Source organism: Neodiprion fabricii, chromosome 2, assembly GCF_021155785.1.
Source record: "Neodiprion fabricii isolate iyNeoFabr1 chromosome 2, iyNeoFabr1.1, whole genome shotgun sequence".
NCBI classification, from domain to species: domain Eukaryota; kingdom Metazoa; phylum Arthropoda; class Insecta; order Hymenoptera; family Diprionidae; genus Neodiprion; species Neodiprion fabricii.
Genome location: NC_060240.1, coordinates 9,018,833 through 9,042,772, shown reverse-complemented (window position 1 = coordinate 9,042,772; position 23,940 = coordinate 9,018,833). Strand labels below are relative to the sequence as shown.

Here is a 23,940-nt window from a genome sequence, read left to right as displayed (position 1 = left end):
AGTCGATCCAAGCATCGAACCAAAGATATTGGAAAGGCTTAGCTGATTGTCAGTTCACCGCGGACTAATAGCCAGGCCCTTGACTCAAAAGCGATTCCTCGTTTTTTGCCGGTTCAAGAGCCAGCCGGCGGACTTGTCCAAGATAGTGGAACGAAGACAAAGGAGAAAAAAGAGGGATAAAAAATGTAAAAAAAAAAAAGGAAGAAAATATGCGCGCACATGTGTGTATAACATACGTCTCAAGAAGGTTCGACCACTCGCACGTCGAGAGCTGGGATTCTCCTCTGATACGCACCACGCTGACCGCGCAGCGCTTGGCTCTTGGCTTTCGACCCGCAAGCAGTCGCTGAGCAGCACGGAACGGGGGCCCGAAGGGAGCTTGCAGGATGAAATTGGAGTGCCGGAAGTCCTCCGTGCGGCTCGGAGTCGCGCAACCGTCAACAAACAGGCAAGAAATCTCGGTACTGCGGCCCCGGACCGCCTGCAGCGCGTGCAGAAGACGATGATACATTTATAACATTGTTACATTTCGCACATGTGGCTTATACACCAACTCCGTTTTCCCCTGAAGGCGGCAACGCCGCGTGCAGGATTAGGAATAACGCTAGTCTACTCTGATTTTGGGACCGGGATTTGTTTACGTGATTATCGTAGGTTTAGCGATACTAAACAGGAGGAAGGAAGGAAAATTAATATTATTTGTCGGAAACTTAAGAGAGTGAAGTTCGTAACGTTGAATTAACGATTCGATTTTAGGAAAAATCATTGTTTTGAAACTGTAGGATCGTCTCGAATTGAGTAATTTATTCAAATTTTGGAAATTAAACTCCTTTAAAGTCGTTCTAAACGTTTGAAACAATGATTCTAGTTTCAATATTTCGTTACAGTATCGTTACTAACTTCAATCCGATGAAGAAGTTTGCTTTTGCGGCCAGGAGAGTGCTATTTCAAATTTTAAGAGAAAGAAAATTTATGATTTTTATCAGCTGAATAATTAAAACCACTGATTTTTAAAAATTCTGAAATATAATATATACAATTGCAATTCAGGTTAATGACAAGAATATGCAAAATATTTGTTCCGGTTTTTTTATCAGCTAAACGAATAAAATCATAAATTATCTTGAATTCAGAAGTAGCATTCTCCTGGCTGGAAAATCAAACTTCTTCGACAAATAATAATTTTCCTCTATTTAGTATTGCTGCACCTATAATAATGGCATATACAAAATTCCAGGCAAATCCCAGTTGTGCTATCAGAACTATAAAATCCTTATTATTTCTCTCAAAATTACGAAAGCAAACTTTGACGGGGGTGTACATATTTTTCCATTGTTTTGATGCATGGCAAATATACAAACAACAAACCGCGAGGGAATAAAAATGCAGAAGAATGACGATATCGAATGTTCAAAAACGAAAATGTATTTCACAATCAGTTATACAAGATTTCAAAACGTGAAAAGTAAAGCATAGAAGACCAAGATATAAGAATCGTCAGTCTTGACGACGAAGTTGAAATTCTATAAACCAGATTTTACAGCGCTGCTGAAAATTCCCAATTTACCTATAATTGTTATGAATGAACCATTTCTATTTTCTAATTTTTTTATATTTTCATCGCCACTTTTTTTTTTATCGTGATTTTACTGCGGTATGTTTTTCAACGGAGTATTTCACATGCCATGTTTCAGTAAAAACAGAAGTGTTAATTCGATAACATGACTGATACGTTAGCTTTTCATTGATTCGATAAATTATACAAATCCTTTCTCTGATGGAACAAAAACCCATGGCAATTCGATACAGGAATAAAAAGAAATTTGGAATACATTCCACGCTAAAATTCCCGTCAAAATTTCCGTAAATTTTGCACCATAAAACAGACAGTGAATAAAATTTTTCAATCTAAATCGATTATGGATGTTCCGATGGAAGTTAGTAATGTTATCGTAACGAAAGGTTGAGAAAAATATCACTATTTTCCTATTTTTACAATGATTTTGAAGAAACTAATTGTAAGACGGCGAAAAATTAGTAAATTTCATTCTATTACGATATACTGAATTTAAAAAAGTTCCAAAATTACGAAATAACGCTTTTTCCTCATCTTAAATCGTTACGATAACGTTACCAACTCGAACACGATGAGAATACCATGTTCGAGCTTCCATTACACAAGTGCGCTGTAAATCGGCAATCCGGGGTTAATTTTCGCGCCAAATTCGACGACCCTTTTGGGTCAGAAGGAGCGTCACGTCGGTCACGTACAAAACGCAGCGCGTTTCACGCAGGCACGCACGTATTTTCGCGCCAGCGGATCTGACTCAGCGCAGCCGACTCAGCGACCGCCTTCGCGGATTTCTTCGCACTCCCTCCGCGATAACGTAACGCTGTGCGAATAGTGCGAATGTGTGCGTGTAACGTCTCACTGCATGCGTAGCCTGCGCAATTGCAAATTGCTAAATACTATCAGCGGCTCGTTGGTAGTTGAGCGGGTAAGTTGTTGCAGGAGCCCACACAATGACACCAAACCACTTTAGACGACTAGGTTCGCGCATTCCGCAACCCACGGACTGCGATATGCCATTCATAATTCCGAATGAACTGATCGCGGCGTGTATTGACAGGGTGGCCGCTAAATCTCCGTCACGAAATTCCCTACCTGAGAGAAATTTTTAGTTCCGGTTACCGCTCGGTCCTTAACTATTTTCAGTTTTTACCACAATCGAAAAATATAGTTCTAGGTAAAAAATGAAAGTTAGTTTTCTAGCTGTTACCGGAAAGTCCAGTATCCGTTACTATTCTTTCTCATTACGATCACTGTTACTATACTTTCTTGTAACTGTTGCAAAAATTTAATGAACTGATTTTGCACTGCAATTACCAAAAACGGATCGACAATAGCGCAAAAAGGTTAGACGTACCTCGTTTTTCGTCATTCCAACAATATTCAAACATTTTTTCTTAACGATACCTGTTTTAGTGAATTTTTAAAGTTACTGTAAGAAATGAAATTTTGCTCAGTGCTCAATTTTACCGGCTTTCCAGTGAAAATCTTATAATTTTCACTAACCAATTCGAATAAATTGGTTATAACAAATCGAATAAAATATACGTATTTTCCATATAATTGTTTGTTTTTTACGATCCAGCCGATCCGCATACTAGTTTGTAAGATAATATTTAGTAATATTCAAGCTTTGAAGAGAATTCGATCTAAGTTATCTAAAGCTTAAAATAAATTTTGGGACGTATTTGTATGAAAAAAAAGTATAGCAAACGATTCCCTGAATTACTGCAAATACCCCTGACACTTTCCCGACTATTCCAGGATGTTAGAATTCCATAACTAGCGACCACCCTGTAATAAAACACGAGAAATTTACATCAAGTGTTTTAATCTCTCGATCCTTGTACGGGTTTATTATAAATCAAAATCTACGGTTTCACCCTCTTGCCAAATTTTTCGTTATTTAACAATTTCTACAAATTAACGAATACAAAATTTCGTCACGCGAGCTATTGGAATACCAAGTAGGGACCTAAAACTGATTTCCTGAATTTTTTGAAAATCTACGAAAAGCCCAAAGTGGAGGAAAAAGAGACCAGGGAAAATTCGCCCATGTTGACCGAAAACGTCGATAAAAAAACCACATGGCCGACGGAGGGTTGAATAATTGCTTATATGTATATGTTCATTTTCAAACGTAAAAGAAACTCCTCAACCAATCGAGTCGCATGTAAGAAACAGAATTAATAAAAAAGAAAAAAAAAAGGAATGTAAAACGACTAAAATTACCGGACCGTCTGTTATTTTTGCGATAAATTTTAAAGCGTGAAAAATTCCGGGATATTTCTTATGCGAGTACAAGTTTTCTTGTGACAGAAAAAAAAACATCCTGTTAACATCTAATACCTGTCATGAAAAAACAAGAAGTAGATATCTAATATGTGTTATCAATTTTTTTTTCTTTTTCTTCAAAATTTTTTCATCTTGTGATTTAGATCGAAACTGCTCTATATTGAGAAGGCTTGTTTTGAAACGTTTTACAACAAGCGAAATTTTATCAGGGATATAACACTCGACGTTATAATCGAGAATATACATCTCTGCACCCCGTTATTAATTGAAATTGAATTTTAACACGAAGAGTATATCAGTGACAATAATAAAAAAAATAACAAGGCGACGTATCGTTGAGGAAAGAAATGACATAACTGAAGAGTTATGATTAAAATTCGATTCTCGGCTTTTAATTGGACCGTTATAAAGCGAAGCGATTAAACCGCTTGCGGCAGTCTCGTAGAGCGGCGTGTAAACTCGGGGACGCAAACTCTCCCCGAATTGGTGCTATTTCGAAACACTTGCAATAACGTATAATATCATGCTCGGGGACGATACGAGCGTTACAGAAATTCCCGGGCAACAAGCATGTGTAACACCGATGTGCAGGGTAGGAACTAAGCGCACACAAAATTGTCTCCCGTACCGTCTGCGGTAATGGAAAATGCGTGTTAGAACGCTGCTCGTACGTACTTGAGTGTCGTACGCGGGTTAACTTTCAATTACACACAAGGAAATTGTTGATCGACCGACTCTGATCGGCCGTAGTCGCCGTCGTTCTGGCAAATAAATAAAATTTCGAGGGGGGGAAAAATGGAAAAAATTGGGCGAAATAAAAAAATGATGAGAAACGTACGTACGAGCTACAACGCTTTTTCAACGCGAGTGTCGATTATTGTAAGACACGTTTCTTCGTTTCTCATTTACATTCGGCGACCGTTCGAAACGGCTTTCTGTACAAATACAGAGTTTCGTGAACGATTATCGGAATCGAAAAAAAGTAAAATACACGAAACACCAGTTTCTTATTATTTCCAATTTTATCCAATATCTTTTAACGCAAAGTCAAGAATCCATACGTCCGGTTTATAATTGCCAAGTGGATGACGAGCGATGCTTTTTATAACTCCTTAATTCGGTAGAGTTACATGTATCGTCGTCGGTGTTTCCAAATTCGAGCCAGCAAAATAGTTGAGGATTAATTTCAACAGCGGGTGTTGAAAAATTTGTTTTTACATTCTTTTTCAAATACTGGTAGTACCATTTCAAATACGATATTCGAAATTGAAGGAATGCTTTTCTGCTAATAAGAAGTATAAAGGTATAAAAAGCATTTATATACCACGTTCATATATTTTTACAATTTATACGTATATAAACAAATGTGACCGTGTGTATACAGCAATAAAAGAATATTTACTACGTAATATCGATGTAAGAGTGTACCAATAATTAACTTATTTCACTTTGATATTGTTTTCATTGAAAAATTTTGAAATTAAGAAACGCATGAATTTAGTACACACTTATACTTTGGTAATGTTACAAACGAAATTCTCGACTTTATTGGACTTTACGTACAACAAATTTATGTCGCATATTTTTCAGTAATTGCACATAAATTTTTTTGGCATATAACTGCGTCATATTTCTTTTCATCCAGAGTCTAAATACCGATGCCTAATCTATTTACGTAATTAACCTACATGCCAAGTAATCGAATCGCAGTTGATTTTCGAAAGTGGACTTTAACCTAGAATTGTCAACCTCTTGCACGGAAAAAAGACTTTTTACAACTGAGACTGAAGTTGTTTCGGTGTAACTACCCGGTAATGCGTGTCTGTTGTATAAATTTGAACAAATTTTATCCGAGGTTGAAGTTCGCAACGTTTACGTAACGAAACATTGAAAAAGGTCACCATTTTGCAACTTTCGAATTAATTTAACCGTATACAGAATATAAAGTATCCTCCGTTTCAATTGCACTGCAATATAAAGAATTCACTGCAAATTCCACACGATTTTTTTTTTTTTTTTTTTTTACAACGAACGCGTGATTCTATTATTTGAAAAGGAATCGACCAGTGCGGAGCAAAAGCGTTGCAGATTACACGATCAACGTAATTGTAGGCATCGACGCCGTTTATCGTCGATTAAAATACGCTGTTACGACCCTGAAATTTTCATCGCACGCACAGGCTTCAATTATTCATTTTCGAATGCAACTTTCGACATCAACAACCCAGCTGTTCTTTGGCTCTGGTTCCTTACTCACCGCTGCTGCAGCCTCTCGGCTCAACATCACGCACGCACGTGTGATGCGTTGGCGCAATCTCTGTATATCATCTCGAGCCGGACTGATGACAGATAAACTGTAATCTCCACGTCCAATTTGAAACGCGTGTATAACCCATAACTATAACTCACTCGCTCCTTCCCTCACTGAGAAAAATTTCATTTGTTATACAGAGGTATCGTTAAAAAAAACTGTTTGAATATCGTTGGGATTACAAATATCCGCAACAGTTACAAGAAAATATAGCAACAGTGATCGTAATGAGAAAGAATAGCAACGGATACTAGAGTTTCCGGTAACAGCTAGAAAACTAACTGTCATTTTGTACCTGGAACTATATTTTTCGATTCCGGTAAAAAATGAAAATAGTTCAAGACTGAGCGGTAAGCGGAACCAAAAATTTCTCAGTGCTCGCTTTCCATCCCTCCTGAAGCTCTAGGATAGGGAATGACTCGATTTGCCAAGTTGTTGATTAGACAGAAATTTTCGACAAGCATCGGTCCTTTTCTCTTTTCCCGATCTCCGAATTCGTCGGTGACGCGAATCCGGCGTCGCTCAATCATTATTTCCGTGAGATAAAGTCGGTGAGACGAATTTAAGGAACTGTATGTAGAACAGCGATTTGGAGGAACACTGACGAATTGACTGTAAGAACACTTGGAGAGCCGTATAGGTCAGAACTAAAAGTGGGAATAGATTTTTCGACCGCCGCAAGCATGATGCATATCAATTATAAATGTCGCAATTGGAAACCGATGACCTGATCCCTAGACTTTGTCGTGAAGAACTACGGCGGCGTTACGAGGTTGGAATTTTTTTTCCTCCTCGTTATAACACTCCAGAATACGAGACACCACCGAGTCTCTCGATGATAAAAGCGTGAATTTATGATACACATTTAATGACTAGATATCGTCGCGTCCAGGGAAAGTATGTTGGGCATGTTGCATAAACAACAAGCTTTCTATAGATACGACGAGAAAGTCTACAGGCTATTATATTTTTAAGATAACAAGGAAAAATTTTCAATACCGTTACACCCTAAACTTCCCACATTGGAATGATTCGCAGGTGCACAGTAAAGTCCGACAGAAGTCCGTTTGTTTCAAACTGTAGCAGAATGTACGAGACTAGAGTACAAGATAGTTGTCTAGTATTCACAAAATGAGGATGAAGTTAGCAACGTTACTTCAACCACGCATGTTTAGGAAAAATCGTCACTCGCACCCTTAGCAATGTCCAAATTTTAGTGACATACTCTTATGTTGAAAAACCAACTCCTTGAAAGTGATTTGAAAATTGAGAAATAATCAGTTTTTCCTCGTATTTGGTTACGTTAACGTTACTAACTTCAGCCTCATGCGCCAATCGAGTGGCTGAAAGATCGCATGAGCGTGCTTAAGATGCGCTTCGACGCATTGCGTGCACGTGCGACACTGAATTCCTACAATTTAGGCCTACCATTAAGCAAATTCGATGAAAGTGTTTCCCTCGATCGTCGCTTTTTGCAGAAATGCACTTCGGGCGAATCTCGATGTAATAGCGACGACCAGAGCTTTTTTTATCTTCCATGTAACCCCCGGTAATTCCAACGTAAGCTTCGGGTTTTATAATCGTCATTCGCCGAATTCAGGTTAACAGAAAATGAACCCAAAACTGTGTACCGGATAAGCAAATCACGAATACGAACTTCACTTAGCTTTCGATTCTTTTGCCCTCAACTCCGATGTGAAATAAATTTGTCCTAATCATACCAAGTACACCGAAGTTGCTAATTCTTATTCGCAACTATTGACAGTAAAATTGATTCGTTTTTTTTTTTTTTTTCTTTTAGAAAAAAGATCATTAATAATCCGTTAAATAATACGAAATGTGGAAATTCCTCGAAAATTATGCCGGATAAACGAAACTCACTAAAAGTCAACCCTCGAGTGACAGGTCGAATAACGATCGTTGTTCATCGAATTTCCGGCTTGTTTCGCGCCTCCTGCACTCCGCAGCATGCATTCTGCATCTCGCTCGCACCTGCACCATAATATTTTGCGTGGGTGTGATCACGTGGCGTTGGAGATTGTCTGGCAGCGAAGCCCTGGAGAAGAAGGACGATTTCTAGGATCGGTACGTTCGTAAGGAATTGAAAGTGGACCGGATCAAGATTTGTCCGACGAAACTTTATCCGATTTCTCATAAATTTTCGCAAGCTTCGAGCTTCACGACTCGAGGGAACGATCGTCCCGACTACGATTGAACCGTTGTAAATTGGTCCGATCATTCGGGGGTCCGAAGGTGAGTCACGTGCGTGCGCATTGGCCGGGGGTGGTATACATACATACCTATGCATGGTGAAACTACGCGTGCTCGCGGTGCATAACCAAGTCACTCTGACTCACCTGCAAATTGGGTGATCCTCTGAAGGAGAACTGTGACATGTTGTGTCGGCCGACTATGGGCCGTAAGTAGTGAAACTCCGCTAGGCTAGCGTCATTCTTTTTTCACTTCGCGGTCGTCATTGCACAGTCCACTGATTACAGATATATGAGTATTAATCACACTTCACACACTGCGGTAACCAACCCCCCGTTTTTCCACCTTGTATACGTAATAATAAGAACGTTGCACCTTTGTTTTCTGTATACGTATATATATGTATAAATATATGTATAGGTATGTACGTGTAAGTACGTAGACTCTTTGACGAATTGACGAAAATGCACAAGGTTGCGACGCACCTCTCGGATTGATCCAAAAAACGGACACTGTCAATACGTCATCGTGTATCTGCGGTCGGCCAAGTTTCGCCGCTCGTACAATTTGTCAACATTCACATCCGAACCGTGATCGGCGACGATAAAATTCTCAAAAACTGTGTCATCGTGTCAAACATTGAAGTTCACTGTACAAACTGCACTGCGTCGATCACTGTACGAACTCGGATAAAAGCATCCGTCCCTTCGCTAGGCGTTGCGTGTAACAAACGCACGGTGGCACTTGATTAGAAAAACGAAAACCAAAAAACAGTGAAAAAAAATAAACAAAGAAACAACGAGAAACCGATCTTTTTATCTCCACCCTGATCGACGACCGCTCGCAGCAGTGGAAACGGCACTGACGTGCAGACCAGCTGTTGGGGCCGGGCGGCTGGCTGCTGCTCCAAGCGTGGTTCGTTGCCGGGGATAAACTGGCCGGAGGCGATGATTCGTGGAGCGCGTAAGTCGGGTGGCACTTTTAACGCGAGTCCCGAGTCGAATTGGTGTTGAGCAGGGCGGCGGGCACCGATGTGCTTGCACCGGTGGCTGAGGTGCGAGCCGCGATGGATGGCTGGGTGGCTAGCGCTCTCCTCTCTCTCTCTCTTTCTCTCTCCCTCTCCCTCTCTCTCTCTCGCTCTCTTTCTCTCCGTCGCAGAGAGCCTAGCGGTGGCACGGCTGCTGAGCGTCCCGTGCGTCCCGTGCGTCCCGTGCTACCGCCACGCGTGTCGCCGGACTCGGGACAAGATAGGCAGGTAGTGCGGTGTAGCGTAACTCCGGAGCACCGGGTGACGTTCGACGTAAGGTTACGGCGAGGCGGTGGAACCTGCAGGAGCGAGCGGCGAGCGAGCTTCTTGCCCACCTTTCAGCTCTCTCCTCTCTCTCCTCTTTCTCGTTCTCGTTCTCGTTCTCGTTCGCGTCCCCACAGTGCGCGGCGGTGGTGTCACGGTGGTAGTGGCCAGGTCGCGCTGTCGGAGGGCAGTTGTCGCCGTGGTTCTTTTCTTCCTCAAAAGGGGGCGATTTTTCCCCACCCCCGACGAAGCGAGCGAGAGAATCCGATAAAGCGAGAGCGCGAAACGGCCGCTCGGCCTTTCCCACCTCCTCGTCCGGTAGGAGGGGCCTCAGCGTTTCGCCCCCGGTGGTGGGGGGTCGGTGCCACCTCCGCTGTCCCGAGCGATATATCCCGTCCCTCGACGCGGCGTGCAGGAGTAGATGGGTCGTCGGGTGGCGAGCAGGTAGCCTTGAGCCGACGGTGCGACTCCGACTCGTCAGCCTCCGACGGTTAGCGCTGGCTAACGTGCGACGGTGAAATATGGACGAGGGTCGCCGAGCCACCCCACCCGCCCCACCCCACCCGATCCTCCTCTTCTTATCGTCGGACGAACCTCGCGCGGTCTCGGGAACTGACGCGAAGCTCAGCGAGCGAGCGGCAGCTTCGACGGCGAGGTGCTGTTGTCGTTGCTGCTGCTGCTGCTGCTGCTGCTGCCGGTGATGCAGCTGGTGCCGCGCTGAGTCGAGCCGATCTTCTTCCCTCTTCGTTCAGTTTCGTTTTGAGCGAGGCGGCGGTGGGGATGCAGTTGTCGGTTCGGGACGCGCGACGAATGGTGGGGGAAAAACTACACGACAATTTTAGTTCGACGTATAGCCGAGCCGAGTTTCAACCTCGGCGGCGCTGCTTCCTTGCCGCCTCTGACTTCTTGCCGGTAGTTTGTACACCGTCGGTGTCCCCCCGCTTCATCCTCCTCCACCGCCACCCGCCCCCGCCCCTACCACCACCTACTTCTCGCCGACAAACGCGACACCTCCCACCTACGACGAACCTCTCGCCTCTCGGACACGACCGCACACTCCGACAAATCCTTTCCCCTCTCGCCCCCGCCGCGTTTCTCGATCCCCCGCGCCACCGACACTTGACTACCCACGACCCACTCACCCCACCCTCCCACCTTCGAGCAAAACGTATGATTGCCGCCGACGGTGCGTGTGCTCTCGCAGCTCCTGCAGTGACGACGAAAATGACGACGAGGCGCACGAACCACTAACTTATTTTAGCTGCGTTCGCGGTGATTTATCGCAAATTTTCTCTATGTTATTCCTCTGTTTTCGCTGAGGGAAGAAATTAATTCCTTTCCACAATGTTTGAACCTACTAGTTATAAGTTCGTCGGTGATTCCCGAAGTTAAAGACCGGCGAAACCAAATGTGCGTTTGTCAAAAATAAATCCTTGTAGCCGCTCGCGTGTACCGGAAGCGGCGTGCTTAGATGTGCAGTATGTACGAATAGCGATCCCGGGATGGGTGCGAATGCGACAAAGACTTCGGAGTCACTAAATAACACGCGGGGTCGCAGTTAGGCGGCAAGCGGTGGGCGAGCCCTGGTGGTGCGGGTCCGCGGGTGTCGGGAGAGGCGGCGATTCGAGAACGTTTGTACAGAGAGAGAAACGCGGATCCAGTGGCAAAAGCGACGGAGACACCGACGGCGGGTAGGTAGGAAGGTGAGAGGTATAAGGTAGGTACGGTAGCGCAGCAGTCGACACTTTCAACAACGCCGTGAAAAAGTGTTGCGCAGTTCTTTCGCTATCGTGCCCAGGTTCGCGTTCGCTTGTCCGACGAGCGATCAACGTTTCCGCGGGGGCGGTAAGGGGAATTTGCCCAACGGTGGGGTTGAAAAACAGTCGGGCTGCGAAACGTAAGCGCTATTTTTCTCCTTCCGATGGGTCGCGGAGCTGGTCTGGGGGTGGAGGGAGAGAAGCGGCGGGAAGATCTCTCGCCTGCACCCCCTGATGTGTGATATCCTCTCCCCCCCGCCGCCCCTCCCTCACTCCCTTTCCTTAGCGATTTATCGTTGTTATTATTATTTCCTTTTCTTCCACCTAGCAGCGGCGCGTATGGGTGAAGGGAGAAAGGGGCACGGGGGGGGGGGGGAGGGGAGAGAGGGGATGACAAACGAACCGACGAACTCGGGACCGAACGGATAAATAATCGGGGTTCCCTTTTCTCCTCCCTTCCCCCCCTTCCGCGAACCGTGATTCTTTCGCCGTCCCCCCTCCTCACCGTTCGTAGGTTCGGTTTTCAGCGTTTTTTCCCCTCCGTGGGCGCGGACAAAGTTTGCCTCGCCCCGCCCCCTCGCGCCCCTCCCCCCGCACCCTTGACGATGAGGAGTAACTCTCCCTCCTCCGAGCCGCCGTTCGGTCGCGCGATTCCCTTTCGAGGGACGTGCTTACACTCCCGCGTATATACGCTGCCGGATGGCGAGACACGAATACACACGGATGGATCCTTGCTAGGAGGCGAGGAACTCGAGACGGAACTCACCGAGATGTGAAACATCGGTGTCCCGTTTGTTAACACCAACCCGTTACATACACACGCTTATACCCCGCTCGTGTTAAACTCCAACCTCGGTACCAACTCGACGCTCGTGTTACGACGGTGTATCGTATCCACCAAGCCTCGTTCGCGTATGCTACGTGTAGCTACACGGGGCCCCCGCTATGTACCATGTGTATAACTCCCGACGGTGCGATGATAGCTACACCGTATCGCTATACGTCTATACCCGAGTATCATACGTATGGCGGTGAGTACTTGTGGCTTGCCGAAAACCATAGACGAGGTACATGCCGATATACCGAATCTGCATAACGATCAGTTGCAATTTCTCACACGTTTGTACAGCGATATGACATACTCTGTGTACTGTACCTGCAATTCGACCAAAATAACGACTATACACGTTTATTTACAAGGTACGCTTTTCTAGCAATTATTGTACAGAATATCGGTGTACATACTGAGAAAAAATTCTACCACCACCCCCGGCGACCACGAAGCTCTGCAAAGTATATACCTACCAACCATTGAAAAAAGATTCCCGATATTCCGAATCTCTTATAGCTCGAAGTACGACGCATCGTCATCTGAGAAACAATGACTAATCGTATAGATGTGACGAGAATCAACCAGCCGGGGGAGTAAGTCACTCCCATGGCCACAGCACGCGCTGGAATAAAGAGTCTCGCAGGTGGCAGCACGGGTCGACATAGTTGATCGTTAAAACCTCGTTGGCACCGTCGCGTCGACGGGTGGGGATGGGCGGTGGGTTGGCACCGGTGGTGGGGGCACGTTGGTTTGGTGGGGGTGTCGTTGGACCTTCGACGACTGAGGGGGGTCAGGGGAAGCGGAGTCTCATTGTCAGGTTGTGTGCGCCACTGCTCCTCTGACTTTGAATACACATGCGTGTGACGGCGATTCGACAGGTCAGCCGGAGTGAGACGTTTTTTCATAATTCGGAGGAGCGACCGAGAAGAGGTGCTTTCGTTACTGTTCACGAAGAGGTTCGAGGTGCTTTCGACAGAGTGCGCTACCGACCGTCACCGTCAGCACGATTGCGCACCATTTTTTAAACATTTTTGTGTTTTATGCAAATGCCTTCCCAATTCCGAGTCTTCTTGGGTCCACTTGGGAGGATTCGTTCGATTGAACACCGCTCAACGGAGTTTGCCGAATACCAGTGAGAAAGTAGGTTCATGGTAGAGACTGTGTGGATATCTGGTATTATTTTTGGGAAGAATCGTTTGATGAAAGCTGTTGAAAAGATTGTGTGAGAATCCAGAGTTTGTTTGAACTTCCGTCACTTTCAGCCGCGCTTCGCGCCACACTGAGTTTGCGCCTGCGACTGCGCTTTTGCTTCTTTTCAACCCTCTCACACATTCGCCAACTCGCGCACCTTACACGTCGGAAGTAGGTATTACTAAACGCACACGTACAGCCGAGAGTAGGGCAAGTTCGACTGCCAACTAGTGCAGGCATCTCCACTTCAACAAGGTTCATGATCACGGTTTATCGCTCGTGTTTTCACGTACGTTACGTCGAACGTCGCGGTTTCTTGATTATTCTTCATGTTGAAGTCATTCTTCCGCACGGCTGGTGGTACAAAATCTGTTATCGTTCTAGCTGAAAATACGAAGTCACCTCGATTACTAAAAAACTTCAGTGTTTTTCATCGTTGTACCAAATGAGTAAAACCCGTAATTGGTAACTGGTATGAGTATATAAGCCTAATAATAACAATCTAGACTTTTATTATACTGCCGTTACTGAATAAGACAGTAACTATTTTAATCCCTGTAAACAATTATTCACGATTTTCCTCAACTTTCTTTCCGCTTGAAAAAGCTCATTCCGTAAGAAAGCATTTTTCGACTCCTCCAAAGCGAAGGTACATGCACCGATATCAGCTAGCTTCGATACTCATCTTCGACGCATTGTTCTTCCCCTGAGTGCCCGCAGTCATGACGTTAGCGATATAACCGGGGCGGCTCATAAATCAACTCTCCCATGTTAGAAACGAAGTGGGCCAAGAAAGGGGTTGGCTTATACGGAGTGAAGTGGACGGAGGAGGTGCGTGTAAGGCACGAAGTTAAGGCGTAAGGTAAAGGGGTAAACTTGAGTGATTAATCTCGGCGGATTGATAGGGGATGGGGAAGTCGCGGCTCCACCCGGCTGGTTATATGCTTCCATAAATTACACCCAGGTATATATTAAGACCCTCGGGGTAATTAATATAATTAATACACCCCGCATGTAACTCGGCACCACCGAGCGTGTATCAAGTTGTTGTCGCCACGTTTACACCGCCGGATTTTCGCCGCTGGTATGTCTACGTATCCCTAATTTACCCGCCTGGCGTACACCAATCACGGTACCTCGGCTGATATGACAAGAGTTGGAAATACAGCGAGCGCCGACGGATCGTCAGGGAAGAATCATTGGCGAACTATTTATTTTCTTCCGATTTCCCGTCGCGATGTAGGTACGCGTTAGGAGAGTGAAAAGGTGTGCTTGCTCACCAATCCAAACTATCCGTAGCTACGCCTCTGTCCAAATTAAATATGTACTCAGATCGGTTCGATACGCATGCCGAACCTGTCCTATTATCTTCAAAGCGCCAAGCCGCGGTTCGATAAGAGGTTCGAACAGAACAGCTCAATCAGGTTGTTACTATCGTCGTCTATTATTACGAGATATGTTGGGAGAGCGAGTCGCTCGTGTCGATTTGACACTGATTGTTGCTCAACGATCCGGCCCCTGATTACTCGCCAATTTAATAACGCACAGACTTTTCTAAGATGCTGATCTGGACTGCATCTACTACGCATATTGAAAACGAATCTCATCCGTTATTATACTTCTCAGATTTATCGTATCTATTCACCTCCCCTTCCACAGCTGCTCTTTCACCTTCGAGTCAGCGCTCGATACACAAATCACTCGATACATTGGCGTCCTTGGTGCGCCGATAAGACTCATTGAAATCTAAAGATACCATCGAGTCGCGCCGATGGTCACACCACCACTTGACTCAACCGTTGCTACTTTTTTTTTTCTTTTTTTTGTCTCTTATCATTCCTGAAATAGAAGTATAGTAAACCAGTTTAGATTTTCGCGTATTATTTTGTAACCTTGGTGTTGAATGGATGAAAAGATTTTTTGTACCTACCCGAAAGGGCAATCGGTTAATTTCCGAAGTTCATCTATCTATATTTAGGAGGGTGCAAAAACACTCTGCTGATGGACACACTATCGATAACTATTCACACTGAGAACCATGAAGCGCGTCCTTGATGATTTGACGGATAAACGGGCATCATGAGGGATAAGGTACATTGTGTTAGTAAGACAAGTAAACGACGAGTTGTGACGAACAGCCGAAACATCTCGGTAACAAATATCTTGAAGTAACGGGACGCGGCAACATGAAAGATCGAATTCAGCGTCTCGTGGTCGTCGAAAGGAAGTGTTCGATCCGGTGCTGGCGGTATATCGCACTAGAAAAAGGCGATCGAGCCCCGCTTCGGCGTTCATTAATTAACCGAAGCGTGAGATTTCCATCCCTTCACTCCGGCCGGCTCCCCGAGAATCTCGCCCCTTCTTCCCCGCTCCGTTAGATCTGAAGAGACGCCGACGCCGACTGACGAGATGCGAGTTGACGAGGCCGCGTCCCTGCGCCGAACCGACGACGCCGACTGGATGCGCCATTCGCCCTAAAACTCAATAACGCGTCCAAGAGTCTTTCGCTGCCCGATCGATTCATAGATCGAGAACGTTCGTTACGCGCGGCGATTTTGCTCAAAGCCAAAATCGATAAAGGGGTAATCCGAGCGATCCAGCCTCGCGACTAGCGCCGCCATCTTGACCTCGCTTCGCATGTTCCCCGGATATCTATATTTATGTACAGGACCCAGAGCTGCACGTTCGTATTTGATGATCGCCTTATCGCGCCGACTGATATAATATACTTACACCTCAAAACCCGGGCGAAGCTTTTTTTATTGCTTATACCACTGACGCGTAGATGCTTACATTCACCAATGTACGTACACGTCGAGTCGTCTCGGTGGCGAGATCGGCGGTGTCCTCTGTCTAAGATGTGTGAATACGTTTGGACCCAATGGTTTCCATCGCAGGTTATCGCTTCCAACGAATAAATACCCCCCTCCCTTCCGTCTTGCCGAGAAAACGAATCACCCGCTGTTTCATTCTCGGACTAAATCACTGCTCATCACCGCAGATTCGGTCCTTTCATCGAGCCAATCCACTGCGCCCCTTGGTAAGTATTCCCGATATCTGACATAGGTTCTGGAAGTGACTTTACTCGGGGTGAAAGGGCTCGCGGTAACCGAGTTACCCCGCGCAGAGGGTAGAGCGTACGTATTTATACCCGAACAGTGCAGGCATCGATCACAGACGGAGAACGAATTACCCCGGTCCGCTGGTTTTAGAAACTTTTCGTGGTAGTATGAGCCGGTAACGTGCAAAGGTACAATTAACATTAACGCAAGGCAGGCGCGCGGTATCACTAACGTACGTACACCATGCCCCTGGGAACGGAGCGGCTGATAGCGATAATTACTCGGACTGCAAGGACGGAACGTACGCGAGTTCTGAAAAGGAAAAGGAATTGAAAAATTTTATACGTTACTTGAAACACTGTCAATAGTCAAATAGTCAACAAAAGTTAACAGAGCACCCAGAAGCTTGGTCTACGAAATTTTTCCCCAAACGATCTGTCCGTTATCAATCGGTTGTATACATAAACCAGATTGTACTCCCAACTACAACGTGTATCGCACGACATTTGTTCCGATCTTTAGATTGATTTCCACGAAACTTATCCGTACGTGCGTGCGCGATATGTACGTATATAATTGATTCAACGTCGCAAGGTTGAAACGGATCTACCGACCATTATCACTTCATTCGGAATTGAACCACAATCTCGTCCCATTTTTGATATCTTTAAATAGGATTGATGTGAAATTGCGAAGAAGAGCACTTGTTCATGCTCAAACTGCGGCATATTGAGGTGGTGGCGAATCATCAAATATAAGGGTTGAAGATCACGTCTTTGGAAACCTTTCCAAAGGTCATTCTCCTCCAGATGTGGAAATTTGTGGATATAACTGATCGTGCGACAATGGTTGGATACTCTGATGGCGTCACCCCAGACTACAGAGTCGTATTATGGACGGAAATAGATTCCCAAAAAACCAAGTTTCGAGCTCTCTGTGGGGACATAGTTTACAGAAATTACACCATCATATTAAGTACCATTTCCTCAGTTTGGTAGTAATAAAATGGTAACCTAGTTTTCTTCAATGGTTCCGCCCTTACTCCGAATGGATTAGTAATCGTTGTCAGCGTTGGTGCAGGATCCATCACGCAATCCTACAGTTACAAAAAATGCCCACGTGCCACCATTCCCTGATTCTATTCTATAATCGGTTTGTATTTTATAAGCCGCTAGATACATAATTTGGCACTAGGGTGTGAATCAGGACCGAACTGTCTTCACTGATGTCGCTAATTATAGTAAACAATAAAAATATTTTTCACAGACTGTCTAACGACCTACAACAAACATTCTGTAAAATGTCATCGACATAAAATAACTCGAAACTATATAATCCTATCCAACATTTGTCAATCTGGAACCATCATACCTACTTTCCAACTACCCCCATCTTCCATAAATATCTTGTTTCATCAATCGGCGTACTCACGACGACAGAATAACGTGTGTGCCGAGCAATCGTGAGCGGTTTCACTGTCTGTCACATCGGTAAATCCGTATAACGCGACCCCTAAAGCAGCAAGAATCCTCCATCACAGTCCGCAGTTCCACTCTGCGGTGAGTATAAGCGAAGCACCACACGTAGAGGGTACCGTGACTTAGGCGCGAGCAAGAAGAAGAAGAAGAAGAAGAAGAAGAAGAATAAGGAGGAGGAGGATGAGGAGGAGTGGCGTGGTCCCCGTTGACGAGGATGGCCGCGGCGTGATTACGCCGTACGCGTCACCTACCCTCGCCACCCTCGCCTTGGCCGATCGGACGCGTTCCAGTCTTCGGCCTTTTTCTCACCTGGCCCGAGTACCGGGGGGCCAATCGGGCCGTTCGAGATCCGAGCCACGGCCAATCCCCGCTGATGAATCCCTGGGTCCAGTCCAGAGCACAACCTCCTTTCTCTCGGGAGCCTCATTAGATGGCGAGCCCTCCTCCCCTGGCCTCATTCGGCGCTCTAAAGTCCTCCTCCCTCGATCTTATTACCTTCTTCTTATACCGTGCGGTACGCAGTGTCGCCTGGTGCATGGTCTACGGAGAACCGCAAGGTCCGCCTCTTTCCGATACCTAGTCATGTTTCATTATTTCCCTGGAATCATTAAACGCCTCGAGCCACCTCCCACCTCCACCCCCAGCTGCACCAACACTTCTTGAAACAAAGTATCTGCTTCCTCGCCTGAGCTTTCCGTGGCCAACCGATGTACACCGGTATTTGTGAGTTCCCGCCTTCCCCCCCTTCCGATGGATCCTCCGTCTCCCTCCGAGAGCCTCGCTCGCTCCTTTTAATTCAACTCTCGACGGCAGTCCTGTGCTGCCCCCCTGAAGCCAGCGGATCAAACCGTAAGCCGCAACAATTTTCATGCCGCGTTCAAATGCCGAGCATCTTTTATCCGACGTCGAATCTTTTTTATCTGCAATAATATAATTACGACTTAGGGTTGGTTACGGCGGGTTGGGTACGAAAGCTCGTCAAGAGGGTTGCAGGTCAGAATACCGTCCAACTATCTAAAGTTTTGTCTTCTTCGCCTCGAATTTCAACTTCGATAAACACCCGCCGAAAGCTCAAACCCTCGATCTTGTATACGAGAAAAGCTCCGGCTCGTGTCTGGCATATTTTACCGACTGTCACGCGTGTAAGAAAATTAATATACACGCAACTCCGTGATTTGTCAGTGAATATCATACATACATACATATATACATATACACGCAACAATCGGGATTGACACGAGGGAGGATATTGTCAGGCGCTAAGTGCGACGGGCTGCTCCTTGCGAGGCAGGATCTCCAATTACTCGTTATTGTCCGACGGCGCGGGCGGATCCGCTGGCGCTTCTCTCCACGTGTCTGGCTATATACGCAGGCACAACTACTTCGCGCTAATTGGAAGATTGTCAGCTCTGGGGCACACCAAGCCTGTCACCGTAAGTGAATTCCCTCGGGACAATCCAACCTGTGGCTCTCGTCTCTCTCGCTCACCACCCCCTCCCCCTCCCTTCAACCCAGTCGCACCTCGATGCATTTATTCAGAGGATATGCATATTCCAAAGTGTCGCTATTATAATTGTAAGGAAACGATGTGAAACTCTCAAAGTTCCAACTGCATCTTATCCCTTCTTATCGAGTTCCATCCGCACTCGAAAATCGTAAGTCTATCTCGCTCGGAGATCTTGTCGCTTGTAGCCCGGGCACCTGTTTATCACCGACAAAGAAAATACGCGAAGGGTAAAAAAAAAAAACAAACAAACAGAAAAACTAATCCATTAACGAACAATCGTTGTCGTTATTACCGTGACACGATGAGAATCAGATAAAATAATTACGTGCTGAATCTCACGGTAAGATGTAGAAAATTCGGTAGATTAGAACTTTAAAGTGAAAAATGAACATGAAAAAAAAAAAAAAAAAACACAAACGTCGATGGTACAATGTATGCGATACGTAATACCGAGGGCTGTTTCGAAACTTGGATTTCACGATAGATTTTCGTCAAGGATTCAGCCCGATTGCACATCGCGAGTCAAATTTACTGATTTATACAGGATAACGATTTATCGCAAGTCTGAGATTAAAATCGAGGCTTTACCAAACGATGCATGACCGTCGGGCGAACGGAGCGTCGCATAGTTATAACTCAAAACTCGCGCACCGTAAATATATATACCGGTATAATAATAATCCGGAATAATCGCGGTACCGTATGATAATTAGCGTCCAAGTGTTTATTTTCGAATAAACGACTACACGAGTTTTGTACCGAAAAGAAATATGGCATCGCGTCCAGCGTCGCCAACTCGTACTTTATGCCTTACGCGCCTCCGCAGCTCCGTATAGTAATTAAGAATTATTGGACGGAACGCGTCGCGACGCCGAGAGACCTGAACGGCGTACATCACGCGAATTTACCCACACATAACTGACTTTACTGCTTGGAATCGGACACGGACACCGTAGTGATTCGGTTTTAATATTATTCCGATGCAGATTGCGTCGCACTGGCCGAGAAACGCGTAACTCGAGTACATTTCGATGTATCGCTCGACGCGTTTTCACTGGTAATTTTGAGCCACTCGCCTCCCTGAAACAGAGCGAAAAGCAGTCTATATTACTGAAAAAATTATTTACCCAATTTATGATTATACTTATAGGTACAATTGCTGGGTGACATACGCGAGAGTAGGAAAATATTTACTACGATCACCTAGAATAAGTAAAACTATAGCTATTAAAGTATTCAATAGCCTGGTCAACGAACTTAAAACTTTGATTGTTGGTAAAGACATTATTAAAATAAAAAAGATTCACCAAAGGTATAACGTTTTATTTATTAGCTTCAGCAATAAATTTAATAAATGTTGTACTCGTGAAATTTTATCTGGTGTTGAATAGTGTTAGGTAGTATGATAAGTGTGTTATTAGTTTTTAAATTCAATGTAAGATATCATGGCAGTTTATGTACAGTTTATAGATAATAATGTTACCTTTATAGGATTTTACCTGTTGTAGTTTCAACATTTTTAAATTACTGGTATCAATAAATTGCAAAAAAAAAAAAATTACAAATATGTTAATACCAGTCTAACCTTGGATAAAACTTTATGTCGACTTACGTAAGAAAACAAATTATCGTTACTAGTCTACGAATACACAATTATACTATTGTAAATCATTGTAAGTTGCTTTCAAGAGTTTGAAAACCCCGATTAGTACCACTAGATTCTCTCTTTTTCCTCATACGTGATAACCGAACTTAAAACCTTAAGTTATCGACAGTTCACAGGCAGCAAGGGAGGAGATATTGCCAGTGAAATGATTACGAATACTGTAAAATGATTTTAAATTGTATTTGAGAATAAAATGCAGAAAAACTAATTAATAAACTGTATCAGCGAAGGAATATATTATTGAGAAAACGATTTCCTTAGATCCAACAGTTCTCTTTTCTAGTGTTTAGTCATATGTTGAATAGATGACTAACTAACGAGATTAAATCTTCAAACTTTCGTCTCGCAGTTTTTGTCGAATGTCATATTTCCAGGTAAATCCGTGAACCCAGTTTTGAAATTGGCTCTGTCTTGACCTAATGGTTTTAGAATAACTTCAATCATGATATTCTTCCGTAATATAATTCGATGAGATGCCGCGAAGAATGTCTAATTTGTTCAACAAACTTGCAACTTTTGCAGACTTTGCCATCTCAAATTACATGCAACAGCGTTTGCGTGGGCTGGGCGAGTTAAACTCGTTGAAAACTAAATTAAGTATACTTAGACATGTAACACAGGAGCAAGACTGGTTTCCACCAGACGTATGGAATCCAGAATCTAGATATTACTTTACTCAGAGTTGTGCAAAACCGTGCGACTTGGTATTTCCACGAGAAAGTTTAGCTCGCGCATTAAATCGAGAACTTGAATTTAACTCTCTTCCACGTGTAGGTACGTAGTCCGTGTCCCGAATTTCCCTCCACGAAATTGAATTCAAAATTCTTTCCCTGTTTTGAAATTGAAATCACGAAGGTTTCCAAAATTTCCCACGTACAAAAGATTCGCGAGTGTAGCTAAAACGATAAATTAAAAAAAATATCCAACGTCATTTTTTCCCCAAAAATCCCTGGGATATGCGGCACGCAAATCTGACAACTTGCTTTTTTCACCCCCCGAAGAGGATTAAAAACGTTTTCGATGTCCCCGCGGGAGAAATACGCGTATATGCCTAAGTAGACCGGCGCGTATCCGAACGGGGCGAAAACCGTGCACAAAAAATACGCCTCCTAAACACGTAGATTCGGTTTTAATGTTCCACACTGCAGAGAACAGCGGCGTGTTCTGCATCTCGCGAAGCATGTTTTGCTCGGCTTATGAATTTATCGAGGGGGACCATTCGTTAGACATTAGAGACGGGGAGGCGGGCGTGTCAGCGTCGGAAAAAGCATGTATTTCGCATGCGGTATTCGTGCCTCGGAACATCCGGTCCTTGCCTCCTCGTTCCGTGACCTCTGCAGAAAAATTAGGGAAAAGCTGCGGAGAAGAGGAGGTGACGAGAAGGAAGCGCGGAAAATTTTACAAGGTGAAGGCTGAAGGGTTGATTCTTAATAAAAGTGGAAAATAACATCGCTTCAAATGTGAGACGGTCGCACAAATCGGCTCATCACGGATGAAACAGCGATACTTTTAGAATAAGTAATTTTGTTTGTCTACTGTTGTTGACGTGACTAATCAGGTTCGTTTCGCCGAATATATGTTGGTATGTTACGGATAAATTAAGTCCACTTTAACACGGTCCGAGTGAATTCAATGTGATGTAAAAGCTATTAAAATAATTCAAATTTGTTGAATGAAACAAGTATATTCGTAGTTAATTTAATACTCAATGAAATTGACAAATATTTATTTGCCAGTAAGGTGTTAAGTATTGAAACAAACTATAGTAAGAAGATATTTATTACAGTCGCTGGATATAACGACATTAAAGCCAATGAAATTACAGGTGTATTGAATTGAATGAATTTGTCAGTTATTTAGGCGGATTTTATTCCAAGCAAATATATTGCTTGTGTGGACGAAGTGGGTAAGATTAGCTGTGATTAGGAATCATCTTCTCAGCCGAAATATACGATGCGGAAATTGAAGGAACCCGATTTCCGAAAGTGCAAAATTCCGAAAGAGCGTAACTCCAACCTGTCAAAGTTCCGAAATTGCAAAAGTGAGAAAATTAAAAAATTTGAAACATCGAAATTGCGAATTATCGAAGGTATTCAGATTCTGGCTTCGTGAAATTTTACCACTTTGATCTTTTTTGTGCTGGATTTTTGATAATTTCACGTTCGTAATCGTGATCATTCCGATTTTCGGTGTTTCTCTTTTTTTACACCCACTCGTTGAGTAAACTACGCCGTGTGAGTATATTTTAATTCTCGGAATTTTACTCTACCGAAACTTTATTTTTCGGAATTTTACTCCATCGGAACTTTGCTTTATCCTAACTTGAATTTTCGGAATCTTGCATTTCGGAACTTTGAGCCATCGACTTCCCGACCATTCGAAACTTCGTTGTTTCTTCATAGTTCGATTTCTTTACTTCAAGTTCTGATACGAAATAATTCCGAATTAAGTGCCTTCGGAACTTCTCAAATTCGGAATTTCAACTCCGCCCCAACTGGAACTTGCGGTGCTTATAAGCTGCGCGTCGCACGTCCGTCCGAATAGCGGCCGGGCGCCAGGGATGAATGAATCGCGTTCCATGGCGAATCGAGCTTGCGAACCCCACGGGCCCATCGGGCCCCGCAGGCTCTGTACAGCTAGTCGAACACACGCCGTGAACGGCGCCGTTGCCCGCCGCCCGCTATGCGAACCCCTAAATCAAATTTTGGGCTCTCACACACCAGGCTCAAAACGCGAGTGCGTGTAAAAGCACGCGCGTTTGTGCAGACG

At 44.4% G+C, this 23,940-nt stretch overlaps 1 protein-coding gene across 1 annotated transcript in view; it reads right to left on the bottom strand.

Annotated features, from left to right (window-relative positions):
* LOC124175665 (iroquois-class homeodomain protein IRX-6) overlaps positions 1-10,194 on the bottom strand; it is a 53,908-nt gene extending 43,714 nt beyond the window's left edge. The window contains exon 1 of the mRNA XM_046556069.1: positions 8,534-10,194. Within this exon, the coding sequence (XP_046412025.1) occupies positions 8,534-8,572 (39 nt within the window). The 5' untranslated portion in view covers positions 8,573-10,194. The remainder of the gene's footprint in view (positions 1-8,533) is intronic.
* Between the last annotated feature and the right edge of the window lie 13,746 nt (positions 10,195-23,940).